At 35.3% G+C, this 10,511-nt stretch overlaps 1 protein-coding gene across 1 annotated transcript in view; it reads right to left on the bottom strand.

The window, feature by feature from the left end:
* Window positions 1-237: 237 nt before the first annotated feature.
* The window catches only part of KNL1 (kinetochore scaffold 1), a 67,705-nt gene continuing 57,431 nt past the window's right edge, over window positions 238-10,511 (bottom strand). The window contains 8 exon segments of the mRNA XM_043471492.1: window positions 238-1,722; window positions 1,724-1,817; window positions 2,566-2,688; window positions 3,373-3,491; window positions 3,695-3,804; window positions 4,901-4,969; window positions 8,670-8,770; window positions 9,220-9,321. Of these exon segments, the coding sequence (XP_043327427.1) occupies window positions 1,699-1,722; window positions 1,724-1,817; window positions 2,566-2,688; window positions 3,373-3,491; window positions 3,695-3,804; window positions 4,901-4,969; window positions 8,670-8,770; window positions 9,220-9,321 (742 nt within the window). The 3' untranslated portion in view covers window positions 238-1,698.

Raw genomic sequence — 10,511 nt, 5'->3', positions numbered from 1 at the left:
GATAGTTTCCTAAGGGACTTCAAAATAGTTTTCTTTTACTGTGCCTTAGACACACAGGGATAACTACGGTTTGTACCTGGTCCTTTTATTAAGGTCCTGACATACTTTAATCTTATCTGAGTTTTCAAATAGGTGAGTATTCCTAAAGGGAGCTTGCTTAGGCATATCTTCAAGGATATATTGGATATAGGGTAAAAAAAAAAAAAAACTTCATAAAGAGATACTGCTTTAAAAATATTTACATAATAAACTTACTTTAATAGTGCAAAAAATAATCTGCTTCCAATCACTAGTGAAGAAACTTCCAAAGAATTTTATAAAAATAGCCAATACTTTGAACAAATAGAAAAGCAAATAACTAGATAAATAATACAATTATGTACTCCAAACCCAAGAAAGCAGAGATTATCATTACAAGCCAAATCATCCTTGGAACTGGTCATTCCAGGTTGCCAAAATACATAAAACAAAACTTCTACTTTTTAGGTTTAAAGAAAGAAATAAAACAACTCCAGTAAGAACACAAATTTCATGGGAAGTTTCAGGGAAACACCATATTGATGACCTTAAAATTTTTTCAAGGAGTTTACAGAAACAGGGAACATTTAAATATTGATTTTTATGGCAAGTGAGTTTTACATTGACTTTTGAAGCTTAAAAGACCATTTACTATTTTGACTAGTAGTTCAGGAGTAAAAGCCAATCAAGAGGGCAAATAACATTCATGGGACCCATAAAACTTTAAACTGATCCCAAAATATAAAGCAAAATATTAAGACAAATTAGTTTAAAAATGTAAATATATTTGAGAAATATATAAGGGAAACAAAAATTATCATGATTAGGATTTGACTAAAGATTGGATGAAGTTTTTTCACATTTGTCTATCTTACAGATAATGTTGATTATTCAATATCAGTGGACGTGCCTATTTTTGTGTATAAGAAAGTGTTTGGCTTCAGAAACCAATACTTAAAAGTTCATTACCATTACCAAAACTTGACAAACCTGTGTTTTGGGTGTGATATTGTTTGAAGCTGTTATTAAATGAAGGAGACTGAGAATCTTGTTGTAAAGCATCCTTCAGGAAGATGTTTCGAAACTGCCCAGGTAGAGGGATGTCTCTCTATACATCTCCATGTATTTCTATATACATCTCTTTACTATATCACAAACACAAAAACAGTATTAATATATTTACAGATATATATCAGACCAAAAATTAATTTTTCCCTACAAAATTATATTTATTAGGAAAATGCTAGTAGACACTATATAAAAGAACACAAGGTGTTTAAGAGAAGATGGCAACCACCCCAATAGCTGAGTGCTATTGCTTTCTCTTAATAACATCTCTGGAATAGAGAAAAACGGAGGATGAGTGGTTTGTAAATAGACATGACTACCCTGGAAATATCTGGTAGGCAGAAGCCAGAAACCTAAAAATCACAGCCCTAGATATGGGAAAATGGCTAATATCTTTGTTTGTGGTGACCCCTCCTCTTATACTTAAAAGTTAGTTCTTAAAGAGTTTGTACTAAAGCAGACAGCACAACTTTAGTGGGAGAAATTTCCATCAGAAGAAACTTTACTAGACTTCTATGACCTAAAGATGAATATTAAACAGTAATTGAAATGCTGACACAGTATTATTATTAAGTGTACTGTGCTTGACTGTTATAACTGCAATCCATGATTCTAGTGGTAGAAATGGCAGTCAGTCCTGAAGCAGATCTCGGTAAATTTGTTTGACTACATTCTTTAGGTAGTTGTCCTCCAGTGGCACTTTAGATAGAATGGCAGTGACTTCATCTTGGCTGGAAAGAACAAAAGGTTAATTAATTTTTCTGGAAACTTGTCTTCATTTCAGTGAAATTCATATTTTTGAGTTAGGGTTTCTGAATCTACTAGGAAGCACAAACAGGCATTTCTGGAAATAATCAGACTGTCCAATTTGAACTGAGATTCTAAAAATAAGGTCTAATTACCAATTATGTATGTAATTGTGAGGTATTGTGACTTAGCTGCTTTCTCTGGCTTTAAAAATTTAAACTACTGGTGTTTGCTGACAGATTTGGGGTGTGCATATTCTAAACTCTATCACCTTGCAATCTGTCCACAGTGTATACAAAAAATCACAAAACATACAGTAGAAACGAAGTACTTTTAAGTCTGTTCCACAAACTAACTGAGAAAAGCACTATGACTACACAATTTTTAAAGTGATTAGTCTGTTTTTAAGGCCATAAAAGTTGTTCAGATATGATCTGGGCTAAACTTAAGCAGGATTTTTTTTCCTTCTCAATTCCTGTTTTATGAAGGAGTGACCATAAAATGTAGCAAGTATAAAAAAATAGACCAATGGTCTCCAGTATTCACTGGAGATAGCAATGAAGTTCACTGATTTTAAAAGAACAAATTCTTCAAAATGAAATCAGAGAGAGAGGTGACTTCTGGCTTTCACTATGGTCTATCCATTTTCTGACCACTTTGAGAAATCTTTCAAAAGAAAGAACAAAGGTAAAAAAGTAGTTGGGAGCCCTTTCTTGCTTGCTCTTTACTCACCCAATGTTTCCAAGGTGATTTTGAATAGAAAAAGGTAACGGGACTGATGGGTAGTGGGCTGAGAGAGACAAAGTTATCTCAAACTTTGCAAATGCTGCTGAGCTGGAGAATAAAAGCTTCAATCTGTAAGAGACAAGATCCTCAATTAAACATACAAAACAAAAATAGAATGAAACACAAATACATTTTCTTTTTATACTGAACCTTTGGTATACATCATTGCTTATCAAATGAACGGAGGGTAAAACATCTGGAACAAAGCAACCTTATGGTTGTATTTTCATCATTAGTCATGAAACTATTAATTACATTATTTTAATAAGTTTTCGACTAACTACTTACTGTCATGGGTTGTGTCCCCTAAAATTCATGTATTAAAGCCCTAACCCCTAGTACATCAGAATGTGACCTAATTTGTAAGGAGGATCATTGCAGAATTAATTAGTTAAGATGAGATCATCCCAGAGTAGGGTGGGCCCTTAATCCAAAATGACTGGTGTCCTAACAAAGAGGGAACATTTGGACACAGACATACACACAGGAAGAATGTCATGTGAAGATAAAAGATGCTACTGGGATTACATATTTACTAACAAGGAATGCCAAAAGACTGCCAGGAAATCACCAGAAATTAGGAGAGGCATGGAATAGATTCTCTTTCATAGCCATCAGAAGGAACTGGTCCTGCTGACACTCTGACCTCAGACTTCCAGCCTCCAGAACTGTGAGACTACGAATTTCTGTTGTGTAAGCCATCTAGTTTGTAGTACTCTGTCATGGCAGCTCTACAGAAACTAATACACTTACTCAGTATTGTTCACATTTATGCTTATTAGGTTATAATTTGGTCCCCATCGCTTTAAAAACTCAATCTCCTCTCCAAGGAGTTTGCAATGGCTCACTACCAGTGAGATTTCTTGAAGCATCTGGGAAAAACAGAAAAAGAAAAGATGGAAGTATAAAAACATTTCAGGGTTTAGTGACTCTTTTATAAAGAATCCCCCAAAGTTAAACAGTTTAGTATATCTTAGTACATTTATCATTTCAGGATTCACTATTACATACATAAAATTTCACAGTTGGGACAGTTGACATAATTTTCCTTTAAATTATTTCAGTGGGAATTTACCTTGGGTAGCTGATGCTGTGTTGTGCATGTCTTCTTCCAGGATTCCTGTTGCTCAATGTACTGGAAAATAAGGTTATGAACTAAAAGGGAGGAAGGAGGAGCTTTATCTTCTGAGGAAGCAAAAAAAAAAAAAAAAAAAAAATTAAAAGCAGAGTATTACTTATTATTCATGTATTTTATATATGTACACACACACACACACACACATATGAAATATTAACTAGAAGTACCTTCAAACATCTAGGTATCTAACTATCATCTCCATTTTATTCTCAAACACATAAATCATCATATATAGTGAACATAAGATACTGTGATATAAACTCAAACCTTTATCACATACAGAATAAAACTGAGATAAACGTGTAGGTTTAAATGTAATATAACCCTGAGTTTAAATTCTGGCTTTCCTTACTACCTGAGTGATCCTAAGCACAATACTTACTGCCTTTTTTTTAAAAAATTTATTTATTTATTTTTTCAGTGGGTTTTGTCATACATTGACATGAATCAGCAATAGATTTACACGTATTCCCCATCCCGATCCCCCCTCCCACCTCCCTCTCCACCCGATTCCTCTGGGTCTTCCCAGTGCACCAGGCCCGAGCACTTGTCTCATGCATCCCACCTGGGCTGGTGATCTGTTTCACCATAGATAGTATACATGCTGTTCTTTCAAAACATCCCACCCTCACCTTCTCCCACAGAGTTCAAAAGTCTGTTCTGTACTTCTGTGTCTCTTTTTCTGTTTTGCATATAGGGTTGTTGTTACCATCTTTCTAAATTCCATATATATGTGTTAGTATGCTGTAATGTTCTTTATCTTTCTGGCTTACTTCACTCTGTATACTTACTGCTTTTGAGCTATAGTTCTCTAACTGCAAAATGGAGAATAGTGTTGATGTAATTAATACACATGTCTGATACAAAGTAAGTACCCATAATGGTAATTTTTAAATTATGGAAATAGCTATTACTCAAGATTTAGTAATAATTTTTTAAAATTTCTTTTAAAGCCCACACAATATTTGGAACAATTCTCAAGCAGGTTTTGGTCCACAACACATTTCTAATTGTTATCCTTGTTTATATTTAAGTTAGTATGTAAAAGAGTTCTCAAGGAACAATTTACACTTATTAAATAATTTAATGAATATTAAATAAATTTCCAACAAAGTTTTGTTGGATTAAATGTTCTGAACTTACCATCTAACAGAGATTGAAAATTCAGATCAACAATCTTCCTATAAGCCTTGTCCAGGAAAGGGAGACCAACTAGGAAAAACCAGCATAAGAACAGTATTTCTTTTTATCATCTGATTTAAAGTCACATACAACTCAGTACTTTAGAATCCTATTCTTTCTGGGTAGCAGGGTTTTTTCATAAACAGTTGAAACTTTATCCCTGAATCATACTATTCTCTGTGTATGTAAAGTTTCCCCTGAGAACACTGAACTATATTAACTGTCAGGCCTTTAAGGAAATGTAAGATGTGGGACATTTTTGTAAATTTATCAGGGCCTCCTCCTTTGAACCCTAACTTCTGTGCAAAAATAATATTCTTTTTAGGAATCATATAAAGAAGATGACTACAACCTCCCCACACCTAGTATCTTTGCACAAATACAGTGAAAACAATTTATGCTTTTAGCGTCACAGTAATTTTAGCCACTCCAGTATTCTTGCCTGGGAAATCCCATAGACAGAGGAGTCTGGCGGGCTATAGCGAATAGGGTCACATAAGTGTTGGATGTGACTTAGCGACTAAATAACAGCAATAAATTTTAGGTAGCTAGGAGAGCTGATTGTTCTTCCATACACCAGAGTTATCTCTTGTCTCTAAGATTCTGATTCTTTTCACTCTACTGAATATTTTCTATGTGTTAGGCACTGAGGATATGCTAGTGAGACAAACAAACATGATCAACCTATGCTCTAAAGAATTACAGCTCAGGGGGACACACAGATAATTGCACTAATAAACACACCAAGAACTACAAACTGTAATAAGCACAATTAAGAAAACTGCATGAAGCAATGAGAACATATACCAGCAGGGCAAATAGCAGAGGGAGTGAGTAAAAGAAGAGTCAAGGAAAACTTTCCTGAGAAAGTGATAACTTAGTTGAGCTCTTAAGGACTATTAGTAGACATTTACTTAGTGACGAGGAGGTGCTATGGTCTGAAAATTCAAAGGCTGAAAACCTAATGCCCACTGTGATAGTTGTAGGAGGTGTAAGCACCTTTGGGAGGTGCTTAGATCATAAGGATGGAGCCCTTATGAATGCGATCAGTGCTCTTAAAACAGAGACCTTGAAGAACTAGCTAGTTACGTGAGGATACAATGAAGAGTCTGAAGCCTGAAAGAGGGCCCTTGCCTGACCATACTGGCACCCATATCTTGAGCTTCCAGCCTCCAGAACTGTGAGAAATAAATTTCTGTTGTTTATAAGCTACTCAGTGTATGGTATGTAAAAGTTTTCTCTAGTTGCAGCACGCAGGCCTCTCTTGTGGAACATAGCTTCTAGAATGAGCTGGTGGCTCAGTAGTTTTGGTGCATGGACTTAGCTGTCTCAAGGCGTGTGGGATCTGAGTTCCCCAGCCAGGGATTGAACCCATGTCCCTTGCACTGGAAGGCGGATTCTTTACCACTGGACCACCAGGGAAAGTCCCAGTTTACGGTATTTTTAAAATGGCAACCCAGAGGACTAAGACAGGGCAAAAGTTTCCAGGCATAAGAAACATCGGGATGAATGTCCTGAGGTAGGATGGAATATGACTGAGCATGAAAGACTATGATCTTTTCTTTTTTTTTTTAATTTATTTTAGATGTTTCAACTATCCGTTATTTTTTTTTTTCATTTATTTTTACTAGTTGGAGGCTAATTACTTCACAACATTTCAGTGGGTTTTGTCATACATTGACATGAATCAGCCATGGAGTTACATGTGTTCCCCATCCCGATCCCCCCTCTCACCTCCCTCTCCACCCGATTCCTCTGGGTCTTCCCAGTGCACCAGGCCCGAGCACTTGTCTCATGCATCCCACCTGGGCTGGTGATCTGTTTCACTATAGATAATATACATGCTGTTCTCTCGAAACATCCCACCCTCACCTTCTCCCACAGAGTCCAAAAGTCTGTTCTGTACATCTGTGTCTCTTTTTCTGTTTTGCATATAGGGTTATCATTACCATCTTTCTAAATTCCATATATATGTGTTAGTATGCTGTAATGATCTTTATCTTTCTGGCTTACTTCACTCTGTATAATGGGCTCCAGTTTCATCCATCTCATTAGAACTGATTCAAATGAATTCTTTTTAACGGCTGAGTAATATTCCATGGTGTATATGTACCACAGCTTCCTTATCCATTCATCTGCTGATGGGCATCTAGGTTGCTTCCATGTCCTGGCTATTATAAACAGTGCTGCGATGAACATTGGGGTGCACGTGTCTCTTTCAGATCTGGTTTCCTCAGTGTGTATGCCCAGAAGTGGGATTGCTGGGTCATATGGCAGTTCTATTTACAGTTTTTTAAGGAATCTCCACACTGTTTTCCATAGTGGCTGTACTAGTTTGCATTCCCACCAACAGTGTAAGAGGGTTCCCTTTTTCTCCACACCCTCTCCAGCATTTATTGCTTGTAGACTTTTGGATAGCAGCCATCCTGACTGGCGTGTAATGGTACCTCATTGTGGTTTTGATTTGCATTTCTCTGATAATGAGTGATGTTGAGCATCTTTTCATGTGTTTGTTAGCCATCTGTCTGTCTTCTTTGGAGAAATGGAAAGACCATGATCTTTTAAAGAAACGAAAGAAATTCACTGTGGCCAATGTGTAGAGAACAGTGTACGATGAGGCAGAAAAAGAAGGAAAAGTTCAATTCATTCAGGGCTTTACAGGTTATAAACATTTTGATCATCAGTCTAAGAGTAGGAGGTACATGATAAAATTTTCAACAATTACTACAGCTACAGGAAGGAGAAAGAAATAGAGGGGAAAAGAAAAAGTTCCAGAAAGACTACCTATAGTGTTATTGTATAGACTGGAGGTGTCTTTTGGCAGAAGAGACACAAAAAAGTAGATGAATGTTAAATCTGAATCAGTAAGTCTTACTCATAATTTAGATATGCCAGGTAAAGAAGAAAGAGGTATAGAGTGATTCCTAACTTTTAATTTTGGACCTGAACAGAAGTTGATAGTATTCATTTAGAAAAGGAACTTTTTTTGGGGGGGTTGTTCCACACGATTTACAGGATTTTAGTTTCTCAACCAGGTACTGAACCTGGGGCCATGGTAGTAAAAGTGCAAGTCCTAATCACTGGACAGACAAGGAATTCCCAGGAACTTTTAAGGAGAATTGAGCTTGGAGGCTGAGAAATTATAAAGATTCAAAGTTTCAATTTGGCCATGTTCACCCAGGGCTGGCCATGCTGAAGCTGTTTCAAGAGAAGAGACCTAAAGATACTGACAGGAGATTATAACAAAATAGCTAGGACACTATCAAGTTACCATCTAGTGATGTTTACCTATTTTGATAAACCTACCAATCAATACACAGAGGATTTCCAATTACTTTTTTGGGTTAACTTATGTACATCAAAAACCCAGTCAAGAATCATCAGCATTAGAGCAAATCCTCTATCATAACAGACAGAGAGATGGAAAAAAAGAAATCAGAGTAGATAGATGTGAAGAGCATGTTGATCCATTTTTCTGGATAGGCAAAATTTCTATTATCTAATGTAATTTAACAAAGGGCAACTTTCACTAGCTGAATTTTTTAACTTTTTATTTAATAAAATAAAATTCTATTATCACTAATTAAAGTGATTGCCTCTTTTAAGATTTTCAGCAGTACTTTCATCATGTCAATACATGTTAATATTGTATTAAAACAAAGATATGAATCTTTAGTAAGTTTAACCATACATTTACCTACAGAGGAATTATCTTATTCTTGCTACTTACCTACTGGCTCTCCAAAGGTAATGATGAGTTCTATTGTGTCATAAAGAAAGGTGAATACAGCTTGATTATCACTCCACTCAATGACATCCCATTCAGACAAGCTAAAGAAAAAGAAAAGACAAAAAAACATTTTTTAAGATAAAAGAAGAGAGTTAACTTCTACCATCTGAATAGTACCATCAGCAACTACTGGAGTTTTCTACTGGTTTGGGAGATAGTCATTATTTTAATTTCAATACTGTGAATGTACAAACTTATGCTTTTGAAAGAAATAAAAACTGACTCAATTCTGAGTTATATATCAGAGAAAAGCCAAGTCTAGGCAATATAAAATATTAAATATTTTAACATTACAAATTTCATAGCTCTCCCACCTTGTATACTTTCAGCTTACCGTTGAGTATATTAATTCTTCTTTCTGAGAATACATTGCATTATAGATTAAAAACAGTGATAGACATTATAAACACATGTCAACTGCACTTGTGGATTGAGACAACCACAAAGGTACAGGATAAAACACAAATTAATGCTATCTGTTTTCCCTTACCTCAACTGATCCAGTAGCTCTTCAGTTCTCTTTGTTTGTTTTTGCACAAAGTCTAATTGAGCAAGGATCTGCTCTTTCTGTATCTCCAGCTCTAAAAAATCTCTGCAAATCAAACCACGTATTCACAGAAAGATAAGGTCACTGCTAGAGAATTCAGACATCATTAAAATCAAAGTTTATGACAACAAGCCATGTGCTAAATGGCTCCCCAGTGAGGTGAATGACATATATTTTTGCATTTTTAGTTTTTTTTAAGTAAACATTAAACTAGAAGTGTGGGTCTATTATTATTAAAATTTACATTTTCCCCCCACCCCATCCCACCCCTCTAGGTTGTTACAAAACACTGAGCTCCCTGTGTTATACAACACTTCCATTATAGATCTATTTTACATATGGTAATGTACATGTTTCATTCTAGTCTCACAATTCATCCTATCCTCTCCTTCGTCTGCTGTGTTTAAAGTCCATTCTCTATGTCTCTATTCCTACACTACAAATAGGTTCGTCAGTACCATTTCTCTAGATCCCATATACATGCTTTAATATACGGTATTTGTTTTTCTCTTTCTGACTTAATTCACTCTTTCTAACAAGCTCTAGGTTCATCCACCTCACTAGAACATATATCCTTATGGCTGATTCACATTGTTGTATGGCAGAAGCTAACACAATATTGTAAAGCAATTATCCTCCAATTAAAAATAAATTAACAAAAACTAACCTCAAAAAAATTTACTTTTCATTTTGATGTTAAAAATGTAAGCATAATGTAGACCATAAGAATGCCCACCTTAAAAATGAAACATGCCATAATTTTGGTGCATGCATTTGGTTTTGTTTAGCTTATTAGAGCTAAACAGAATTTATATTTTGTTAGTCATTTTGCTAGCATCAATTTAATTTTAGCTAAATTATTATCACCTATCAAGTTAATGTTTCCAGTTGGAATTTTACTGGTTTTGTCATTATTTGTATTTGATTTCTTTGAGTCTTATAGTTAAATAAGATCCAGAGTATAAGAAACACATACCTTATTTTATATTTATTTACACTTAAGTGTCATATAAAAGCAGTTTAATGCTAGATCTTCTTTAACAGGATCCTGATACTACACAAGCTTGAGGACTACTACCTTGGATTAATGCTTTGTAAGCAATAAATGCTTAGAGTATACTGCTAAGATGGCTTCCAAGGTCAAGTTCAAAGTGGAGTAGAAGCCCTGGCTCAACCTTAGTCAATATTCATGTTCTCAATCTTGTCAGTTTCTGGAGGTTGTAAATCACTTAACC

Source organism: Cervus canadensis, chromosome 6, assembly GCF_019320065.1.
Source record: "Cervus canadensis isolate Bull #8, Minnesota chromosome 6, ASM1932006v1, whole genome shotgun sequence".
Taxonomy (NCBI): domain Eukaryota; kingdom Metazoa; phylum Chordata; class Mammalia; order Artiodactyla; family Cervidae; genus Cervus; species Cervus canadensis.
This window is presented reverse-complemented; position numbering and strand designations above follow the sequence as displayed.